At 48.6% G+C, this 21,919-nt stretch overlaps 11 protein-coding genes across 11 annotated transcripts; 8 read left to right on the top strand and 3 right to left on the bottom strand.

The window, feature by feature from the left end:
- Positions 1-31: 31 nt before the first annotated feature.
- BABINDRAFT_10104 (uncharacterized protein) lies at positions 32-298 on the top strand (the record flags this gene model as incomplete). Its single annotated transcript, XM_019126684.1, has 1 exon — positions 32-298. A coding segment is annotated over one exon (267 nt), but the record flags the coding sequence as incomplete, so codon positions are not given.
- Positions 299-538: 240 nt separating this feature from the next.
- BABINDRAFT_163476 (uncharacterized protein) lies at positions 539-928 on the top strand. The gene has a single exon (XM_019129935.1). The coding sequence runs from the start codon at positions 711-713 to the stop codon at positions 870-872; it is 162 nt and encodes a 53-aa protein (XP_018982790.1). The 5' UTR covers positions 539-710; the 3' UTR covers positions 873-928.
- Positions 929-2,114: 1,186 nt separating this feature from the next.
- On the top strand, positions 2,115-3,077 carry BABINDRAFT_23602 (4-hydroxybenzoate octaprenyltransferase; the record flags this gene model as incomplete). The annotated part of the gene is made up of 1 exon (XM_019131315.2): positions 2,115-3,077. A coding segment is annotated over one exon (963 nt), but the record flags the coding sequence as incomplete, so codon positions are not given.
- Positions 3,078-3,239: 162 nt separating this feature from the next.
- Positions 3,240-7,326, bottom strand: BABINDRAFT_98522 (CORVET complex subunit). Its single transcript, XM_019133030.1, has 2 exons — positions 3,703-7,326; positions 3,240-3,609 (listed from the first exon to the last, which is right to left on the bottom strand). Exons 1-2 carry the CDS (start codon positions 7,260-7,262, stop codon positions 3,402-3,404), a joined length of 3,768 nt encoding a protein of 1,255 aa, XP_018982788.1. The 5' UTR covers positions 7,263-7,326; the 3' UTR covers positions 3,240-3,401.
- Positions 7,327-8,216: 890 nt separating this feature from the next.
- On the bottom strand, positions 8,217-8,608 carry BABINDRAFT_41595 (anaphase promoting complex subunit 11; the record flags this gene model as incomplete). Its single annotated transcript, XM_019132029.1, has 2 exons — positions 8,217-8,419; positions 8,464-8,608. 2 exons carry the CDS (start codon positions 8,606-8,608, stop codon positions 8,217-8,219), a joined length of 348 nt encoding a protein of 115 aa, XP_018982787.1.
- Positions 8,609-9,102: 494 nt separating this feature from the next.
- BABINDRAFT_10100 (zinc-dependent alcohol dehydrogenase) lies at positions 9,103-10,176 on the top strand (the record flags this gene model as incomplete). Its single annotated transcript, XM_019126683.1, has 1 exon — positions 9,103-10,176. One exon carries the CDS (start codon positions 9,103-9,105, stop codon positions 10,174-10,176), a length of 1,074 nt encoding a protein of 357 aa, XP_018982786.1.
- A 1,238-nt stretch (positions 10,177-11,414) lies between these two features.
- Positions 11,415-12,497, top strand: BABINDRAFT_169071 (zinc-dependent alcohol dehydrogenase; the record flags this gene model as incomplete). The annotated part of the gene is made up of 1 exon (XM_019130628.1): positions 11,415-12,497. One exon carries the CDS (start codon positions 11,415-11,417, stop codon positions 12,495-12,497), a length of 1,083 nt encoding a protein of 360 aa, XP_018982785.1.
- Positions 12,498-12,782: 285 nt separating this feature from the next.
- Positions 12,783-14,465, bottom strand: BABINDRAFT_67132 (uncharacterized protein; the record flags this gene model as incomplete). The annotated part of the gene is made up of 1 exon (XM_019132495.1): positions 12,783-14,465. The coding sequence occupies one exon, from the start codon at positions 14,463-14,465 to the stop codon at positions 12,783-12,785; it is 1,683 nt and encodes a 560-aa protein (XP_018982784.1).
- A 1,157-nt stretch (positions 14,466-15,622) lies between these two features.
- Positions 15,623-16,087, top strand: BABINDRAFT_163470 (uncharacterized protein). Its single transcript, XM_019129934.1, has one exon. It carries the CDS (start codon positions 15,749-15,751, stop codon positions 15,941-15,943), a length of 195 nt encoding a protein of 64 aa, XP_018982783.1. The 5' UTR covers positions 15,623-15,748; the 3' UTR covers positions 15,944-16,087.
- A 328-nt stretch (positions 16,088-16,415) lies between these two features.
- BABINDRAFT_163469 (uncharacterized protein) lies at positions 16,416-18,414 on the top strand. Its single transcript, XM_019129933.1, has one exon. It carries the CDS (start codon positions 16,891-16,893, stop codon positions 18,250-18,252), a length of 1,362 nt encoding a protein of 453 aa, XP_018982782.1. The 5' UTR covers positions 16,416-16,890; the 3' UTR covers positions 18,253-18,414.
- Positions 18,415-19,080: 666 nt separating this feature from the next.
- Positions 19,081-21,330, top strand: BABINDRAFT_163468 (uncharacterized protein). Its single transcript, XM_019129932.1, has one exon. The coding sequence runs from the start codon at positions 19,108-19,110 to the stop codon at positions 21,211-21,213; it is 2,106 nt and encodes a 701-aa protein (XP_018982781.1). The 5' UTR covers positions 19,081-19,107; the 3' UTR covers positions 21,214-21,330.
- The last annotated feature ends 589 nt before the right edge of the window (positions 21,331-21,919 follow it).

The following is a 21,919-nucleotide window of genomic DNA, read 5'->3' as shown; positions in this document are numbered from 1 at the left end:
CTTCTTCTGGTCCAGCTACTTCCGGTCCAGCCTCGTCTGCTCCAACTTCCTCTGGTCCAGCTTCCTCCGGTCCAGCTTCTTCTGCTCCAACTTCCTCCGGTCCAGCTTCTTCTGGTCCAGCTACTTCCGGTCCATCTTCTTCTGGTCCAGCTACTTCCGGTCCAGCCTCGTCTGGTCCAGCTTCTTCTGCTCCAACTTCCTCTGGTCCAGCTTCTTCTGGTCCAGCCTCGTCTGCCCCAACTTCCTCTGGCAGCGAGGGACCAACTACTTCCACTACTTGGGTCACTACTTGGATTAACACCTGTACCGCTTAATTTGTCTAGTATAATGTGCTGGCCACCATCCTTTTTCCTTCTTCCGCACAATTTTTCATTCTTGTTGGCTTTATTGTCAACCTTGTTCTTTTAAGATACCACTTTTCCTTTATGTTTTAGATACATGCATATGTCATTAGTTAAAAGATTAATCTGTATCCTTCGAAGTGTCGCAGTACCGTATGTTGTAAAAATAAGTATTTCCGAGTGTACCGTTTGGAGCGGTGAGAAGGCAGACACTAGCTCTAATCTGAAAAGCCGAAAACCAAACCTAGCCTCAGATACTACAGCGAGCTACATAGCTGAAGGTACAGGTTACTACGCTCGTACATGTTCCGATAGTGCAGTGGGGTTATTGCCATACTTGAGCGAGCCAGTGACCAGGCACATCACACAATGGGATATGTCTTAAAACAAAGACGTGCCACTGGTCAGAAGCAGTGCCGCTTTGGGAAACCACCTGACACGAAGGCCTATAAACTTTCAGGCACTATTATTTCTGGGCCTGGCTCGGTTTGGATTTGGAATTTTACGCCAGTTGCAACTTACATCACCTGACAAGCGACTGGTATCCTCTACATGGACCCTTATACCCTAAAGCCATATACTGGTGGACCGACGTGCTGGGTCACGAGCTCGTTACGCTCTAGACATGCATAGCGCTGAGAATATGACCAGGGCCATATTAATCGAGTAGCCTCACAGGAACGTCACGGCTACTCGCACAAAAGGGTAGCGAGGCTAAATATGGTTTCCATGTAGCTGAATGCTTGTACTTCTTATTTAAGTAATATTTCTCCCGACGGGAACGCCGTATATGCGCAGGTTGCTCAACGGAATGGTTTAACCGTGGTCTGAGACGCCTGCCCGATATTCTGAATACTTCCCGCACGCACTGTTTGTACCACGAGGCGATCTATTTTTTACACGAGACCTTGGTTCATAACCACAGATCTCTGTCAAACATATTCCCAAATGAGATCTTTTCACAACAACCCTCTTCTCTCAAAAGTGGCTTCGAAACGGTAAACCGCCATCTAATGCACCTATGGCTACGCACGTAGTGCCACGCCCTTCAGCTAAGGATGAACTTTGTGTGGAATAAAATACAGGGCAAACCTGTAATTATTGTGTATACAAAGATTTATTGGCATCCTCGGAGTAAGCAGCATTTTTTGCACCAGCCTGGAATCAATCCGGGGGCTGAACGATGACAGCGTTGAAGTTTACTAAACCGCTAGTGCTTGTCTTTTTAGACAGCGTTACGACATTCCACTAGCAACAACCAATTATATCATGTACGTACTCTTCGTTGGTCCGGAATTCTCAGTTTGTGATCCGCAGATGGTCCAACCTAGGCACGAGCTAGTTACTTATCGCTCTATTCTGTCTCGAGTTATTGGTTGTTTCACTTTTTTTTTTTAACTAAATGTTATTCCAGCGACTCTAAGCTGTCAAAAATCAAATATCTATCCCGTCAGATGTCTATCACCTACGAGAATTGGCTGAGAGAGGATGTTGGCCAACCCCTTGGTGCGATTAATCCGCCAGGGCTACAAGTCTAACATGCGTCTGTCCGCTTTCGGCACATGTGACGCGCATGGGTGCGGACCTTGAAAAATTGGTTGGCCATAGTAAACACCGAAGCGATTCCAATTCAATCCTTCTCACACCTGACACATCATGATGAAACTCTTTTTGAGACCCAGCGTGCGCTTTAGTGCATCCTCTTTTGCGCGCACGGCCCTTCCTCGCTTCTCGCGTGCCTTGTCCACCGAAAAGGCGGCACCCAAACCCAAACCTGTCTTCTCGCCAGAACAGCTTGAGGCTGCTCGGCTTGCTCGGCTTGCATCACTCGAACCATTTGTCGCCAAGCTCCCGGCTAAATGGATTCCGTACGCTGAGCTAATGCGCTTGGAAAAGCCGGTCGGCACATGGTTACTCTACTCGCCGTGCACCTGGGGGATCACCATGGCGGCGTTCCAGCTTTCCGCGCCATTAGCGTCGACATTGTGGATGTTGGCAGTTTTTGGTGTGGGCGCAGTCGTAATGAGAGGCGCTGGGTGCACCATCAATGACATTTTGGACCGCGACTTGGATAACAAGGTGGAAAGGACTGTGGAGAGACCAATTGCCTCCGGTAGAGTGTCTGTGCCGCAGGCCGTAGCGTTCTTGGGGGCCCAACTCGCCGTGGGGTTGCTCGTGCTCTTGCAGTTGCCCCTCGACTGTTTTTTTCTAGGAGCCGCTTCTTTGGTGCTTGTGGGAACGTATCCGTTGTTCAAGCGATTCACCTACTACCCGCAGGCCGCGTTATCCGCGTGTTTCAACTGGGGTTCCTTGTTGGGCTTTCCAGCAATGGGACTCTGGGACTGGTCTGTTATGATTCCGCTTTACATCTCTAGTTACGCTTGGTGCATGACCTATGATACCATCTATGCTCACCAGGACAAGGCGTTTGACGTCAAGGCAGGCATCAAATCCACGGCTTTGGCCTGGGGTGACAGCTCTAAGAAAATCTTTACCGGTTTGACTGTCATACAGATGTCGTCCTTTGCGGTTGCTGGGGCCATGAACGGTATGGGCCCTGGATTCTTGGTCGGGGGCTTGATCGGTGGTTACAGAGTGTTTAACATGATCAGACGAGTGGACTTAGACAATGTCGCTGATTGCGGTCGGTGGTTCAGATCAAACATCAATACCGGCCATGTTTTCTTCGCCGGCATGTTTGTTGATTACATTTTGAGATTGCTAGGATTTATCTAAGCCGGGAATCTGACTTGGTGGTTTATTCGATTTTGTATATATAGACATCTACGGAGTAATTCAGATCGCGTAGACCTCTGCAGATAACCAAAGGGCAGAAACATAGGGACGTCCTCATTCAGGTTCCGTGGATTTATATTGAGACTGCACTTTGTCGTGGAATATTTTCCAATTGAAGACACTCACTAGTTATAATTCCATTACAACTAAGGACCGCTTACTATTAAACTCGTATGCTATCATTCAAATTCGTATGCTTTCCTGGAAGGCACTTCCTGGACCTCGTGCGAGTTTAGTCTAATATCTTCTAGCAGCAACAGTCCTTTATTCCTTCTCCTCAGCAAATCCACGCAACACGTTGCCGAGCTCGCGGTACTTTATCATTTCAGCTCTGGCCAAATTCTTTTGCAACACACTATTCTGCTTCGCCCTTGTAACGTCAATCAAACCCCGGGTCAACATGTCAGACATGTTAAGAATGGAGTATCCGCTATCGATAGTCTGTAAAACGTTGACAAAGTCCAACTGGTTGCCAAAAAGCAGCAAGAAGTTTTCAAGCAAACAGGAGTCGCCGAGCGTCAAGTACATCTGAAACAACTGATTGGTTAACTTCTTTCGCGGGAACGGGTCGTCGCTTGAAAATCTGAGCTGCGGAAGAGAGCCCCTGGCAACATACCATTCACAGGTTTCGTAGTCTCCCAATGCAAAGAGGTATTCCAATACTTGCTCAAAGTTTTGGTCTTGGAGCGACATATTGGCCAAGGGATAGGCGAGTGCCGGTAAGTAGGAGGCCAATAGACTCCGCAACTTTTCGCCTCGTTCACCATACCCCTCAGAAGCAACAAACCGAGGAATCAACGAATATAACCGCTGGTGGTGGTCAAAAAAGTCGCCTAGGTGGCTCTGCTTGATCGACCGCTGGCTTTCCAACTTGACATATTGCAAGTACGGTATCCGGTGCTTTTCCACCTTCTGGTAGGTTTCAATAAAGGCAGAAACACGCTGACCCAGGTCGAGCTCGTCGGCAAGACTTTCAGCCAACTCTAGACACAACTCGCCGACATAGTCGACTCCAGTCTCCTCCAAGTGCAAGAGATATCTGAGACGCAAACCCTTCTCCAGTGCTGTTATCAAGTGGGATAACACCGTATCGGGCCGGAGTAGAACCCTGAGGTGTTTATCCACAAACAACGAATAACCAATGTTCGGGTTTTGATGCAAGAGCCATGGCGCAAACTCCCAGAAGCTCGCTTCATCCGCGACATGCTCCACAATGTAGTCCTTCATTACCGCGAGAGCACCAGCGGCTTTGAACATCGTGTCGTGGGTCTCACCGGTAATCAAGCGCCGCCAGAGCTCAAGAAACTCTGTCGGAAAGCCGTTTGATTTGTAGAACTGAGATAAAACATAGTACTTTTTCTTGCTCTCTAAACGGCTCGCAATCTCTGTGTATTGACATTTCACGACTTTTTCGTTCACAAACGAGAGGAGCTCGGAATCATTATCGGACGTCAATAGAAGGTCAATTGCTGCCACTTCCAATGTTTTGGAGATATCTGATTGGTAGGAAAACTTCATAGAGGTGTCAGAGCGCTTCTCAAGCAGCTGCCACAAATGGAGTTTGTAGAAATCTCTAAACCCCTCAGTTTGGGCCATCTTATCCACTAGCTTATCTACCAACATCACTAAACACCGTGGAACCAGCAAGGCACCGTAAATCTCCACCTCCGCCGTCTGGGAGACGTAGATCAACAACCGAGGGTCCAAGGGCATTATCTCATCCAAGCCAAGAATCCAGATTTCGTATGCCTCGTCAAACTTACCCTGGAGAAGCACCACAAACCCGATCACAAGACTGATGAACCGGTGTTCGCTTGCCCCTTCGGTGGTTGTTTTATCGACGCCTTTGAGTTCATCTAGCAAAGCGTTAACTTCCACCAGCTCCGGGTGCTGTATATGCCGTAAAATCCGCAGAAGTCTGGGAATGGCTTGGACCAAAAACACCTTGCTGTTGTGGTACAAAAGGGTGTTGGAAAACGATACCGAGCTGGTTACCTCGCCCGGGGCATAATCCCCCACCAAACTAACCTCCTGAAACAGGTCTCCAGAACCGTTGGTGGTAAACGCATGTAATACATTGGCAACGCGCAAGCCCCGCTTATCGGATAGTCCCTTAAAGGTGACTCGCTGGACCACTTCCTGGTTGTGCAAACTCGTGACCCGCACCTCCTTTCCATCCAAGACGGCCAACACGTGGGGGTAGTCCATCGCGATAGACCCTGGAAACCTCTCCCAGGGGATAGTGCCTCTGGTAACGTCGCCATAGGTGTTGACGACGGTTCCCATTGCCAGGTCTACCACGTCTGGTCCTCCTGAAACGAGCAAAAACTCTCCAGTCTGAGATCTGAAAGAGACAGGGAGGATTATCGGCTTGATCTGTGCGTCGGGGGAGCTAACAGGAAAGAGCGGGATTTTCTGCACATTCACCAAGTCGATCAAGTCGTAGTCCGAGGGGGTGGCGACGATTGCGTATTGCGCACACCGCACGCCTCTGTATGAGTTGGGGTACGTGACGTCTTTCACGAGCTTCAAGCCTTTTTTGGTGACGGAGATCAAGCGGATCATGGACTTTGTAAAAACTGCAAGTTCAACGGAGGGCGAAACGTCCGAGAGGGAGGTGTCAATGCTAATGTCCACCACATCCTTGACCCTGCCGATGTTGGCCGGGGTGAGCTCTGGAAGCTGAAACACAGAGGCAATGCCCCCGCTGAGCACAATGGCAAATTCCAAGTGCGGCAAGATGATTATTTCCTTGACCGAGCGGGAGCGCGACTGGGAAACTTTCTGCTGCGAGACTAATAAATAGGACGGCACGTCATCGTCGACGGGGAAGTAATGGAGAATTGTGCCGTTCGAGGTGCCGATGTAGATGCTGCGGTTGTAGGAGGCGATGCAGGTTGGGTACAGCTCTAAGCCGTCAAAGGGCATATCGGTGATGAGGGGGGTTAGAGTGTATGGGCCTGGCGTCAGAGAGTAGCTTTCGATAGGGGGTTCATCGACAGGGATCTCATCGACAGGGATCTCATCGAGCGACGGTGGTATGTTTGGTGGGGCGGGACTGGCAGTGGGGTCTGATTGAGCAGACGCTTCGGTCTTGGCCGGGTCAATAGGAACAGGACCAGAAATGGGCTCTAAAACAGGCGGCTCAAATTCGGTAATTTCTGTGACAAGGCTTGCCGGGCTTTGTTTGTCAACTGGGGGTGTTTCAGGTACTATCAGGTTAGCAGAAATGGATATTTCTGTCTGAGCATGAGGTTTGTTTCCATCCACAATGATAGAGGAGGGCTCAGGAAGCGGATCCCGGGGGTTTGAACACACATCCAGGGGATCTATTAAAGAAGAATTAAGGATGTGATCTATCAGAGAAGAGTCGAGGATGTGATCTTTGTCAATAAAAGTGACAACATCGTCATTGGACTTTTGTACTTTTTCTTCATCCATTAGGGTGCGCATTCCAGCATCAGAGGTTGGATCGATGCTCCCTTGTGGAGAACCAGCAGAATTGACTTCCAAAGTTTTCATAATAACGCTAGTAGAATTGGCATCTAACGATTTCGAAGGACAATCCGTGGATTTGCTTTCCAAAGGGACTGTATGAACAATGGCTGTATCAACAGACCCAAACCCTACTGTACCTGTATGATCTAAATTCTCTGAATCTAGCTGATGTTCTGCATCCACCTTGGAATGGTCGCTCGTCTGTATCCCCTCAACTGACTTCACCACAGCAATCAGGGTGACATTGTCTTCCACCCCGTCCACCTCATCAGCTGCACTGAGGACGTCTTTGGACATTTCAATTGCCTGAATCTCACTTAGTGTTTCATCAAGATGATTCTCAGAATTTTCCACACCTTCATCCCCGGTCTTTCTCAACGCCAGTAGAAGCAACGACTGGATCATGTCAAGTTCATCTTGCCCCACCGGTTCCGGGGTAGCCACATCAGTGGAATCAGTAACCGGTGACAGGTCTATTGCACCCACTACTGGAGTAGATGCTTTCTTCTTTCTCTTCTTCTTCTTATTTTTGCCCTTGGAGAGCGGGGGATGTGAATTGCCTAATTCCTCGGGAACGGGTGTAGTGATTGTCGCCTGAGATACCCCAGGTGGATCTTGAATGCTCATTATGCGACGATAAATACTTCCAGTAACAGGATAGAGGACTCCCAGAGATCTTATAGGATTAACGAGTGAATTGAGAAAGTAGCAGTGGATAACTTGGCGGCGGGATCTTATCGGACATTCTTGCCTGCATCGAGGGCGGCTCCATTAAATGCCGGATACTAAAGGTCTATGGTTCACATGGGCTCATGTTTTTGATTAAGACAGTTTAAAGAAACATGCAAACTTCAGCTCTATCCAAATTTATCTTACTTCTTGAAACACGGGGGAGTGATCCAGTGGGATGACAATCAGAGAAATTAGCATTCTAAGTCTAGTGGAGAACGTGCATAGTACTTAGATACCCTCGAATAGTATGACTCCATAAACGACGGGGAAAGGTGTTAACTAGGTTTAATTTAATCAAATGCTAACGACAAGGCGTGTATTGGGAATAACTGGTGATGTTTACTCGGTACGACTGCTGCAAGGTAACTGCTCCTGAAGGTAGACTGAAAGTCTTACTAAATCGCTGGTGCTACTTCTGAAAGGTAATTTACGGAATATTCATAATCCTTAAACTGTGGCTATCCTGGCTGCGGTGCGATTCGTTAAATAAAGTTTTCAACTGGTACTTAAAAATCTTCTATTGGCTCCAAGGAAAGACATTGGTTCTGTTCCCATTGGGTGCTCAAACTTAGTATTTTTGCCCTTAGATCTCGAACACGAGTCACTCTAAACTCGTATGTACTGTTCAAGTTGGACGGGTTCATAATGACAGATCCCAAGTTGGCTGATGATAACATTCAGTTAGCTTGTCATTGTATTGACTGGCCGTTGTGGTTCCCCTTCAGGTCTCTGGCCCGCGTCTTGGTCCTTCGGGAAGCTTAACACCTCATGCAGCGTAGCGAGAATTTCAGGCGTCATCCTCCGGGCTCAGCTCAGAGAGTACTTCGATAAGTAGACTCAAAAATTGGCTTAATCAAGAGCATCCATGACGGCGTCACTGCCCTGGGAAACGTTATTTATCTCACTCTGATTGGTATTATCCGCGGAGAGCACATCGCCACCCTTCATCCGAAACACCTGTCTGCACATCGGACACGTTCCCTTGGAAGTTTCGGTCTCGAGCCATTTTAAAACGCAGTGCATGTGAAAATTGTGGTTGCAGTCGCCAATCACTAAACGTTAGTACTGTACAATGGCAGAATGGAAGCATACATACCAAGCGGGCAGTCGTCTCCGGGGTACTTGCACGACGGACAGGTTCCATCAAACGAGACCCTGCAAATACCACAGAGGTCATCATCAGCAGGTAACTTCCAATGCCAGGTTGACACCTGATGCCATTGCTTTATCGTCACCTTCATTACCGTAATAGGGAAACAAAACAAGCCGTGATCCGGCGTGCAGCCTTTTATTTAACGTCGTGGGCAGGAAAACCGCCTTGCACAAAGTGGACCGGTCAGCGTACGACCCACACTCAACGGGGTTAACACCCGGACCGTCCAGTAGGTATGGAGCTATCCCCAAGCCGGATATCTACCTGAAATCAGTTGTAAAACCGTCATTTATGACAAAAACCCGCACTAATTTATCCAACCAATCTGACTAGTGCTTGGCTCCTACACCTTTATCTCGAGTGGAAGGAAACTACTTCCCGCATCCCGGTGCATTTCGGATATCTGCATACCCGTAGTCACTTTCTTCTCCACATATCGCCCATGCGGCTCCGTTTAGTAAGCTTACACAATCATTGAGAATTTACTGTAAAAAAAAAGTTTTGGGCATCAAGACCAGCAGTATATAGCTATTACCTTCTTCGGGAAACTTTCAATCGGCACATTAACAGTATCCATCCCCCATGAGTATAAATATTCCAAGCGTCCAAAGGGCCATTGTAGCTCTTCCATCTGGCAGAGACCAGTTGGTAAAAATCGTCAACGACTACCCCGTTCCTGAAGTGAAGCCTAACCAGGTGCTTATCCGACTCACCTCTTCGGGTGTCTGCCATTCCGATTTGTCTACCTTGCAAGGTATTTGGGGTGGCGCGATAGTGGCTAAAGTGGTTGGCCACGAAGGCTCGGGGTATATTGTCCAGCACGGATCCCAGGTTGATGCCACACAGTATCCCTTGGGGACCCGTGTCGGGGTTCCTCTTGTCTCCAATCCGTGCCGTTCTTGCTACGCCTGTGGGTTGCCGGATGGGGAGGTCTACTGCCCAAATTCGCCCTTCCATGGTGTCGTTATTGATGGTACTTGGAAGCAGTACATTGCCGTGAACGTCAGCTACGTGATTCCAATCCCTGATGAGATCAAAAACTCCCAGACCGTGGGGCCGTTGCTTTGTGGTGGTGTCACGGCCTACAAAGCGTTGCTCACCGCTAATAAAAAGTCCGGCCAGTGGGTGGTTATCACCGGCGCTGGAGGCGGGTTGGGCACCTTGGCAGTGCAGTATGCGGTAGCTCTTGGGTTGAGAGTGATCGCCATCGACACTGGTACTGTGAAGAAGACGCTAATCACTGAAAGATTGGGGGCGGAGCAATTTATTGACTATATGGAGACAGAGGATGTGGTGGGGGCAGTCAAACGGATCACCGGCAGAGGCGCTGATGCGGCAATCATGTTGGCCCCATCTGAGGCATCTTACAACCAGGCTATCCATTACTTGGGATTGCAGGGTATGCTTGTATGTGTAGGGTTGCCAAAGAGGGGCACAGTATTGCAGGTTGAACCGGCCACTTTGATTCACACGGGTATTAGAGTAGTAGGATCGCTCGTTGGAACACGCACTGATATTATCGAGGCGTTAGATTTTGTCGCAAGGGGGAAGGTTACTCCAGCTATGGAGGTGAGGCCAATGGACGACATTCGGGAGATTTTGGAAGATATGGTAGCGGGCAAGATCTCGGGGAGGGTGGTTATTAACTTAGAATAAGGGTAACGGAGAAGAGTAAGTTCATCGATATTTAGGTGAAAGCAAAGGGGATGTAAGGTATATAGGTGTGTGGGTCACATTGATAGCTGGTTATCACAATTTTAGCCAAATTGTATCGCATTAAATCCGATGACATCAAAGTATTAAGCCTTCATGGGAATAATGAAGTTTACCCCTCAATTATAAGTCACAGGTAGTGGCAACTTTAAATTTAGGCATAGTTAACGGGCCGACACTCTATAACGCTTGTGGTTACTTCCCATATCTGACATAAAGCGTCTCGATCCATGGAGAGTAGAGGGCAAAATGTAAGAATTATACTATTACAAGACAAGAATTCGTAGATTCGTCATGAAATAGAACGTAGGCAATAGGCCAGGATATTCCCAAAAGAGAAATTCATGTGGGGTGCAGGCTTGTCCGACACGCATAGTGATTCAGTATTAAAAACGAGGGGAAATAACAGGGAGTGACCGAGACGGCGCATACCAAGGACCTAATTCCCCGCTTCATACTGATGGGCAGGTAAATAAACATCCCATGGATTGGGTGCTGTTGGAGCTGATACCGATTTTAGATCATATATCAATATATGTATTATTTGATTCGCGTGAGCCAAAACACAGCCATCGGGCGAAAGCCATCTATACAGTGCAAAAATACTGGTTCTCTTAAGGTTAAGAGCCAGAAAAAAGAAGCCTTGCTCTGTAACCGAGCCGAGGCAAAAGTGTTACTACATGATATTGTGCTTATTTGGGCATCCCTGCATACGGTTATAACGGATCCGCCAACTCCGAAGATAAGACCCTATTGAGAGCTGCAGGGAAGTGGGGTAGATTATCATCCCCCCCCTCAATTTGGCCCATACCTTCGTTGGGCGTCACAAGAATGGTATGCAGGAGACTAGGCTTAGTGGGTAATTCATTACGATACTATTTGCCTTTTCCAATTGAGGGGTTACGCGGAAATGCGTAAATATGTACCAAGAATTACGATTTTCCGTTACCCCGTCATTTAGAGGGGCAACTGGCGGGACCTTATCTCCGTCAAGATTGAATCACATCTGCACGGAGCCAATAATCTATGTAGACGAACAGTACCAATTAATTTCGAAAACTTCCCTGTGAAAATCGCCCCCCTCGGTGTGTGGAGAGTTGTGCCGTATATATAAAGACGGGGTTCATCCCCAGGCCAAAGCTACTGACAAACTCTACCTCACACCGTTAGTTAACAGTCTAATGACCGAAGAATACACTATCCCAAAAATCCAAAAAGCCGTGGTGGTTGTCACCAAAGGTGAAAGCCCAATTGTCAAGATAGACACCAAGTACCCAGTTCCTGAATGTGGCGAGGATGAGATGCTAGTCCGTTTGACCTCCTCGGGGGTTTGTCACTCTGACTTATCTCTCTTGCAGGCTCACTGGGATATTGGTATGCAGGTACAGGTGGCTGGCCACGAAGGTTCTGGCTATATTGTTAAGCACGGTTCGAAAGTGACGGGTACCGAACAGTATCCATTAGGCACCAAGGTGGGGGTTCCGCTTGTTTCTAACCCATGTCGCACCTGCCACGCCTGTGGGTTACCAGATGGTGAGGTTTATTGTCCAAAGTCGCCGTTTTACGGCTCCTTTGTCGACGGTACTTGGCAACAGTACATTACCATCAAGGAAAAATACATCATTCCAATCCCGGAAGTGAAGGACACTACCTTGGTCGGGCCGATTTTGTGCGGTGGTGTGACAGCGTATAAAGCGTTAATGACGTCGGGGAAGAAAGCTGGTCAATGGGTGGTTATTACCGGTGCTGGCGGCGGGTTGGGGTCAATGTGTATCCAATACGCTACGTCATTGGGTTTGAGAGTTATCGGCATTGATGCCGGCTCGGATAAGGAGGACTTGGTAGTCAACAAGTTGGGTGCCGATGCCTTTATCGACTTCTTGAAAACCAAGGATGTGGTGGCTAAGGTTAAGGAAATCACCGGTGGCCGCGGTGCTGATGCGGCAATTATGTTTGCCCCGGTGGAGTCCTCGTACAACCAGGCCATTGACTATTTGGGCTTACAAGGTGTGATTGTCTGCGTTGGCTTGCCAAAGGCCGGGGCTGAGCTAAAATTCCCCCCTTCCAAGCTTATTCTTACTGGTATCCAGGTGAGAGGTTCGTTTGTGGGTACCCGTCAGGATATTATCCAGGCATTGGAATTTGTGGCTCGGGGTAAGGTTGTTCCGCCGGTCCAAGTGAAGCCCATGGAGGACATCCAATCGATTCTTGACGATATGATCAACGGTAGGGTTTCCGGGAGAATGGTTATTGACTTGACCTAAGGTATTGATGTTTCCTAGATTCCGGGAAGCATGAAACAGATCAGAATGATTTCAAGCTACACAATTTTATGATTACAGAAATTTAATGGAAGGGTATATATGTAGGGTAGGCCAAGAATGAAGTTCGAATGTGGATCCTATCACAGTGTTTAGGCATTGAATATTCCATAGCATGCTATATTGGGAGCCAAGCAGGGCATCTCTCGTACATTGAGGGCAATTTGCAAATCCTACAGATCAATGAACATGAACAATGGATTAAACTCACCAGCAGTAAGATAATACCTACAAACTTTTGGCAGACTTGAACGGCATGAGATCATCAGAGGCATGTTTGAGCTGCTCACTGGTGAATTCGTCGTCCTTGGCATTCTGGGTATATTCTAAAGCATTGAGCTCTTCTTCTCTGTCGTTGTAGTGGTGGTAGCAGAGCCAGAAACAACAACCGGCAACGAAACACGAGCATGCCAAGCCGGTGTAGGTCCAGACCAATTTAGGGTGTTCTGCGGTAGGTGACAAGGCAATCCCCAAGGCGGAGCCAAAGGCGTTGGTGACCAAAAACATGGACATGATGAAAGACTTCATACTGACTGGGGCCTTGGTGTAGGCGTACTCCAAACCAGTGATGGAAGCAAAGATTTCCGAAAGAGCGATCAAGACGTAGGCCGGAACTTGGATGGCAATGTGGACGTGGTTTGGGATCTTACCATTCGAGGCAGCACACTTCATTGGGTTGTCGTAGCACGGACCGGCCATATAGATGTAGTGCTGCAAGACAGCGGCGTATACCATGGCACCGGTAGCGAAGAAGAACCCGAAGGTAATTCTGGTGATTGCTCTGAAAGGAGTGAATTTTCTGATGTATGGGTAGATGAATCTCTCCATGATTGGGATAAACAAAATAATAGCCATAGAGTTAATGGCCTGCAAGATGTCATTTGGCAAACCGTGCAACTCCATGGTACCGGCCTGGGAAACAAAGTTGTTCACCATCTGACCGTACACCACCCAATAGATCGGGTAGAAACAGAACACCTTACAGGCAACCATGGCTCTCTTTACTTCGTCAACAAAGTGGTCGTCCCAGTGGTAACCCTTGTCTGGGCTATTGCTTGGCTTGGCCGTGTCGAAGTTGAACTTGTTTCTGATACCGATCCAGATGATGTGGAAACTGTCAGCGATGACGGTGCTGGAGGGTGGGGTCTTGACGTACTGGTTCTTACCAAGGGCTAAAACAACGATACCAACCACAAAAAAGCACAATGGCAAGAGATACGCGGCCCAGAAACCCTTGTGCTTTTCCAACTGGGTAGTGGCAATGACGGAAAGGGAACCAATGTTGATCATCAAGTAGAAGAACATGAACACGTTCTGGGTGGTCACAGCGGGGTCCAAGATGACACGTTCGCCGGTCTTTGGCAAGATGTGGATTCTTGGCTTGGTCTTTGGAATCTGGTCGGCAATCAACGGAGAAACGTTGGACTTGACACCACCGGTACCGATACCAATAATAACAATTGCGGTTGCATAGCCACCAAGGGCCACGGACGGAGAGGTGATGGATGGAACAGAGGTGATGAACAAGATGAGGATTCCCACAAAGTAGACAAGACAGAACACAAAGATGGATTTGTACTTTCCCCAGAAGGTGTCGGCAACCCAAGCACCGAAAATCGGGGTGAGATAGCACCAAAACTGGAAGAAGTAGGACAAGGCGGTGGCGCCCTGGTTCCCCAAGTTCAAGATCCCGGCTGGGACATCGTCAGGACCGTTTTGCATGTAGTTCTGGAAAGGACCGGACAACCCGTAGTAGGAGAAACGCTCACACAATTCAACAACCGCAACTAACCAGCAGGATAAGGGAATCTTTTCGGAGACGTGACGCAAAGTCTTTAATTCCTCTTGAGTTGGGTACCTGCCCTCATCGTTCTCGATGAAGTCGGTACTAGATTGTTCATCGTAAATCATACAGATATTATTAGAAAGTTCAGGCTCGGATTTTTCAGCCGGCACTTGGTCAACCTTCTCTTTCAGGTTCATATTTGTGGTGTAATAGGTTATCAGCGTTCCTTCCGAAAGATAAGGAACGGTTTATATATACGAGCTAGACTTGTACACACTAGGTGGAGAGATTTCGGCCCCCGCGGGGAACGGCGGCTATAGTGTCCTGAGAGAATGGTAGATCATGTTGGGATGGTATACTTAGAGATTGAGGACAAGACAAATGTAATGCAGGTTGCCAAGGGAAAAAAAAATTCTTATGCCAAGGAATTCTGGGATGGCACAGAAATGACGGAATTCAAAGGTTTGAGACCGTCAGTAACGTCATTGTATATATCTGTAGCCAGGCTTGGTATATATGGAGGTTTAGTCATTCGTCCCCGGGGAGGTGACTTTAACGTCATCTTAGGACCCTTCTACTAACGCCGTATTTGTCCCTCAACTTGTTTGGATATGAAGGGACTCTACAGAGCGGTCCAGATTTCGCTCTCTACATCGGAGCCGCCATGCGTAAACAGGTGTGACGGCGAGTCTGCTCTGCCAAGCATTGCCGTATGGTCACTTGGCACTCTATTTTCTTTTCCTGGGCGTAATATGTCAACTCGTGACAGGAAGCTTACAAACTGAACCTCCGAAGAAGATTTTTTTCGCGGCTGCAGTAGCGTTCTGCATGTAAATGTCTTGGCTTTTGGCGCGTTCTTATACAAATCCTTCGAGGGGAAATGCTTATGTTTCGTGGTGTGGAGCCAAGCAGTGTACCTAGTCGTAAAAGCGTGAGACCCGGACAGCAATGAAGACTGAGCTTTGAGGGAAGCTTCATAAGGTGTTAGGTTGTGTGGTTGGCAAGGGTCGTCCCACGTGGTGTTGCCCCTGTCAAACGGCGCACTGTATAACGTCACATTCGACAGTGCATATGAGCGGCTTATGCCTAGGTTCTGCGTTCGGCAAAGGCTATTTTCAGTGCGTGACTTGTCAGCTTACAGGTTAGCGTCTTATGTTACCGCTGGTGGGGGTGAGATTTTCAGCTTTGAGAGTCTTGAAAATTAAGGTTAACTCAAGTCGATAGCCGACCTACAAACTTCATCCTAGGTAAAAATAGGTATTGGCTAGTCTTTTGACAGCAACGTCTGTATACCAACAAGGCACCAGGATTGATACAGTGTACAATTGCAGGATTCTACACTGATAGCAGTTGTATGAGAAAAATGTGAGAGCCAAGTTACAGGTGAACGAGGCCTAAACCATATCAGATGGTTGATAACCTGAGTCTTGGTGAGAACTTACCGAGATTATCCGTTCGGATATGTGTATCGCTCCGGAATTTATTTTCCGTGGGCTCTGCCGTTGAAAATATCAGATCAACTTCTAGCCCTATCCGTGCCTTCACCATTGGAAGCTATGTATTGAGATTTGTACTGGAAGCCGCTTACGGATGCGGGACTTGAAAATCATCTCGGCCAGTTTTATCCTTTCGGCCGTTCAGGCTATATGTCTTCTCCCGGTTACCTTTATCACATCTCTGTTTAAGCTACAGTGAGATGTTTGGGAGAGTAAGATCGAAAATTTAACCATATGTTAATTTCTTCAAGATTTAGGGTGACAAGTATTCAAGTATCTGGCTGTCTACTGAAACGGCAGGCCACAGTTCTATAGTCGCAGATTACTTGGCTCTTGGCCTATCTAAACTTCAATCACCGCTATGACACCAGCTCGTAAGGAATTATGGATGTATATTTTGACCGTAAAGCGATAGCCCAACAAAAGAAACGTTTGAAATACGATCAATACGCCTTGTGCATGCGCCATTTTTTGCCCTTATGGGCGTATGAGGCTCATGCGGTAAATTTAAAACTAGCCCGGATGCCCTAGCCGCCTCGCACAAAGATATCATCGATGTACGGATACCGAACAGATTATAATCACTCCCATTATGGTATCTTCTCTTTTAGCCCCTTTGTCTGGATGCCAACCAGACTCTACTCTCCAACCTTTTGTCATGTAGTTCCTCTGGTGCCATATCTTCCAGCCCCACCTCGCTCTTTTTGAATGGAGAGGCGCAGCAAGCCAGAAAACCACTCTGGACCAGGGGCAAGCGCCCACCATATCCATTTTGGGAAGCTTGCGGCGCATGTAGTCAGGTCAGCCCCAAATTAAATGCCGCTTTTCGACTGCCGCCACGCGCCGCCACTCTCCTCCCGCCACTGCAGAATACAACATGACAAAAAACTGCGTAGAGTATGCGTCATTTCACGCGTTTCCCTATAAAAAGCGCTGCACCCGCCCCCTGTGGCGGTGAAAAATTTGCCTCTCCACCTAATCTTGCATCATTGCCTTACTACACAAAGCTTCTATCGAAGTCACACTGATACTAACTCTGTCTATACACCTTAATATGCCAGAAAAGCACGCATTCTTCCCTTATAGGATCTCCATAAATGGTGCCAATCTCTACTCCAAATTCATCACCAACTTTCATCCCGCATACTTCATTCTTAACATGGGGATGGGGGTGACGGCAAACATCCTCGAGAACGACTACCCCATCCTCCGCCGGTTCTTCTACGATGTCTCCCTCATCTTCTTTGTCATCAATGTGTTTGTATTCATCGTACTCATTGCCGCCTTTTGCATCGCCATAGCGCGCAACCCATGGCTGAGGACACGACGCTGGTTCATAAACCCGTCCCTCGCCGGTTTTCTTGGTTGCTTGTCTATGGGTTTTACCACGATCATCAATTACATTCATGCCATCACCGGAACCAAGGTGATTGTGTTTGTGTATGCCCTCTGGTGGATCAATGTCGTCACGTCATTGTTTACCTGCTTCGTGATCACCAGTTTTTACTTTGTGCCGCCGCTGGACCAGAACAGAGAGACGAACAAGTATGCGAACAAAATCACGCCGCAAACCCTCAACTCCCCCTTACTTCTCCCGGTCGTCCCGATGATGGTCGTGGCGTCGGCCGGAAACGTCATCTGGCCGAGCTTGCCCGCGCAGCTCCAGTTCTCGACCCTCTTAGTTACCGCCATGTTGTGGAGTGTCGCCATGGCGTTGGCGTTCATGTTGATGGCCATCTACTTGTGGAAACTCTACGTCTACAAGTTCCCCGTCAAGTGCATGGTGTTTACCGGGTTTTTGCCTGTTGGTGTTTTGGGGCAGTCCAGCTACGGGGTACTCATCTTGGGAAGAAACGTGTTCGCGTTCATGACCCAGGAGTCCCACAAGTATCTGTCCATATTCATGATGGAGGGTTTAACCAACACCCCTAACGCAGTGCTCTACTTGTGCTGGGGCTTGCGCTACTTGACGGTGTTTGTCTCCTTGTTTCTCATGAGCTTGGGGTTTTTCTTTACGTTCATCGCCTTGTTCTCAATTGCATACTACATCATGGTTTCGCCCCAGAATAACAGCATCACCGGGTGGAGGTGGATTGCCTACCACAAGGGTTTCTGGTCGATGACTTTCCCACTCGGTACCATGGCGTTATCGTTGCTCGAAAACCACAAAACCTTCCCCCACATTTTGTTCTTCAAGATTGCCGGGTTGATGTACTCGCTCAGTCTTTTGTTCGTAGTCTTAGGCTGCATGATGGGCGTGGTGTACGAATTTCCTTGGCGAGACTTGTACAGGCCGTATGAATCAGCAGCAAGCGGCCACGATTCAGACGGCAAGGATGAGCTAACCATGACCAGCTCCGATGGGACGGACCATAGCGGATGTCAAGAAGAGAGGCCGGCAGTCACTATGGTCTGATACTTTATGTCTCACCTTTTCCAGCATTGCTCTCGCATTTTCACCTTGCATTTTCACCTTGCATTTAACTTTATAGAATTTTATTAGGGGGCCACAACCTCTCAAGTACAAATTCATATCTTTTAGTCGTAATGCATACTCCTGTATTTTTAAAAAAACGTCTGACATAGATCTCAATCAGTATAGGTATACATGTGTATATCATAAATGACCGTATTAATTCTAATTTTTGTGCTAACTGTGGAGCTCGAGGATGGAGTTCCTAATTACTTTATGTTTAACCATACTACAACTCGTGGAGAACAAACGCTCGTCTATATGGGAGGCTTTAACCTTTTCGGGATTAACGGGTTTTGCGACTGACGAGACGTTGCGGGGTACCAGTGTCGGAAAGCTTTCAGCGGTCCGAGGTCTTCCAGAGCGATTGAAAAAAATCAGTATCATCGGTTTTGGGCTAGTCTGCTCGGGTGATTAATCCACCACCCGTCCGGTTTTCATCACTAGCCCGTCATCCGTGGAAGGGCAAAAAAGTAGCGCATATTAAGGGTACGCTCTTTTGTGCGTACCCTTAACATGCCTTCTCAGTTAACGACGTAATTTCTACAGCTCTTAGGATAGTGCCTTCTATGTACGTTTTCAATCTCAATCTTTGTCTGTTTCATCGCCCCCACAGAGAAACCGTTTTGCGGGGACCGGCTCGGCTGCGGGGTCCGCCCCACGCAATACCGAAATCCGAAACCCTGTATGCCGGACACGTGGGGTTTACTGGGGTTATCTAACTTGCACAAAATTTAGTATAAATATGCCTATGCCTGCAATAAATACCGCTCTCTTCCCCACACCACACACTATAAAATGGCATCCATTACTTACGGCACCGCACCAAACCCCGCGGCCTCAATCCAGAAGGAGAGAGACCAGACAACCTTTGACCTCCAGGAGATGAACCTCTTCTTGGAGGGAGGTGACCCACGCGTGCAAGAGGCGATCAAAGAGGTGTACTTCCAGTTTGAACGTGACCCAATTATGCACACAGGACCAGGTTACTATGACGCGGATAAGAGCGAGCACCGTGAGAACACCGCGCGCAAGATCGCGCGCATCGCGCAATACCTCGAGATGGATGGGCGCTACCCAGGGCTGCAGATGGGCGCCAAACGCTTGGAAATGTACAACATGTTGGACCCGCAAGGTTTTACCCGTATCGGGATCTTCCTCGGGCTCTTCCTCGGCTGTGTGGAAAGCAACGGGACCGCGGAGCAGTACAAGTACTGGCTGCAAACGACCATGGGTCAGTACGTGCGCGGTATCTACGGGTGCTTTGGGATGACGGAACTTGCACACGGGTCTAACGTTGCGGGCGTTGAGACTACCGCGACGTTTGATATTGCGACTGATGAGTTTGTTGTCACGACGCCGCACGTGGGCGCGACCAAGTGGTGGATCGGCGGCGCCGCGCACTCCGCAACGCATTGTTCGGTCTACGCACGCCTTGTGGTCAAGGGCAAGGACTACGGCGTCAAGCAGTTTGTCGTGCCTTTGCGCGATGCCAACTTTGACTTGATGCCGGGTGTGACGGTCGGAGACATTGGTGCCAAGATGGGCAGAGATGGGATTGACAACGGCTGGATCCAGTTCAATAACGTGCGCATTCCGCGCGTGTTCATGTTGCAGAAGTATGCAAAGGTTACACGTGACGGGGCTGTCACTGACTCCCCGTTGAACCAGTTGTCGTATGCAGCGCTTGTCGGCGGCAGGGTGTCTATGGTACGCGACTCGTTCCGCTTCGGCTCGCGCTTCATCACCATTGCGTTGCGCTACTCAATCGGCAGACGCCAGTTCGGCAAGAGTGCAGACGGCGGCGAGATCAAGTTGTTGGACTACCCGTTGCACCAGAGCCGTCTCTTGCCATTCCTCGCGACGGTTTACGTGATGTCTTCTACCGCGCACAAGTTGGCGGAGTACAATGTTGCGGTCAATACGGCGTTGGACGCTGCGGTCACATCTCGCGACCCGAAGAAGATGGGCGCCGCCATGAACGAAACCAAAAACTTGTTTGTGGTCTCCGCCTCCCTCAAGGCCACCTTCACCTGGTTGACTGCGTCGTTGATCGATGAGTGTCGTCAGTCATGCGGTGGTCACGGTTACTCCGCCTACACCGGTTTCGGTAAGGGTTACGAGGACTGGGTCGTGCAATGCACCTGGGAAGGTGACAACAACGTGTTGAGCATGTCGGCTGGGAGGTCCTTGATGCAGTCGCTTGTGAAGGTGCACAAGGGCAAGCAGGCCAGCGGCGAGTTGCTGTTCCTCAACCGTTATGCTGAGTTGGGCGGCGAGTCGGAAGTGTTGGTGCACAGTTCAATTGGCGACTTGAAGTCCGTCTTGCAGGCGTACCAGGCGCTCGTGATCCGCACTGCAGACCACGGGGTGAAGACGTTGGCCAAGGAAAACGGCAACTGGGACGCGATCGGGGTCATCCAGGTCTCACTCTCCAAGATCTTTGCCCACACCTACGCCTTAAGCAGCTACCTCGCCAAGGTTCAGGATCCGGCCATCGGTGGCAAGGTCCAGAGCCAGTTGATCCTCATGGCCGAGTTGTATGCGCTCTCCACGTTGTCCACCTTCTCATCGCTCTTCTTGCAGCACGGTATCATCTCCTCCGGTACTCTCGCGCACGTGCAGGGCCGGTTGAGAAACTTGAACGACCAGGTCAGACCGCAGGCGATTGGGTTGACCGATGCGTTCTTGTTGCCGGACTTTATCATCAACTCACCCTTGGGCAGATATGACGGGAACATCTACGAGTCGTATTTCAACACCGTCAAGGCTCAGAACCCTCCATCCCAGACCAAGGCACCGTATTCGGAGACCGTGTTGGAGCCAATGCTCGGGAGAAGCGATTTGGCCGTGAGGGAGAGAAATGAGCGGTCCGAACAGGTGTTGAGCATTTTATCAAAGTGAATTGCGAAAACGAGTGCGTAGCACGAGTTTGTGCTAGTTTTTTTCCCAGCTCTAATGCACTATTTTTATGGTTTATTTATTGCAATAGATTTGTACGGTAAATCTCGAACCACGTCTGCTCCTTCTCTATTTATAATATCGGTATATGCTTATAGTTTCACGAGCCATATGCCATAATTCAAGAACCATAACTGGTTCAGTCCTGATATTATTCCATATATTGGCCACTAGACGGACAGTAGCTTGAGCGAGGTGGAAGTTTTAGGTGCATAGGCTCGTAATTCTGTATCGGAGCATGGTCCCAAAAGTAGATGTAAGATGCAAGTCTTACAGGTGTCAACCTATGTACAAGACACAGCCATTGCCGACGCAAGATGGCCAAAGGAAAAACGACCCCAATGGGTAGAAACAAACAGAAAGCGCCATATACCCAGATAGTAACTCATTTTACGGAAATAGAGACATAAATAAATAAATATACAACAGTTTGCGCCTTTAGACATGTATAGAACCCGTACTAAGTCTCATCTCCATCTCGACGGCAGGGCCCAGACGGTCCCCACCAACCTCGGCAAGGACGACAATCCCGTTGCCGTCCACCACCTCATGCTGGCAGTCTGCCAAGTGAATCGGTACCATAACCACCACCTCATAGATAAAAAGTACTCCAAGGATGATTGTTGTCAGTCCAATAAGCCAGGTAATC

Source organism: Babjeviella inositovora, assembly GCF_001661335.1.
Source record: "Babjeviella inositovora NRRL Y-12698 unplaced genomic scaffold BABINscaffold_15, whole genome shotgun sequence".
Lineage (NCBI taxonomy): Eukaryota > Fungi > Ascomycota > Pichiomycetes > Serinales > Babjeviella > Babjeviella inositovora.
This window is presented reverse-complemented; position numbering and strand designations above follow the sequence as displayed.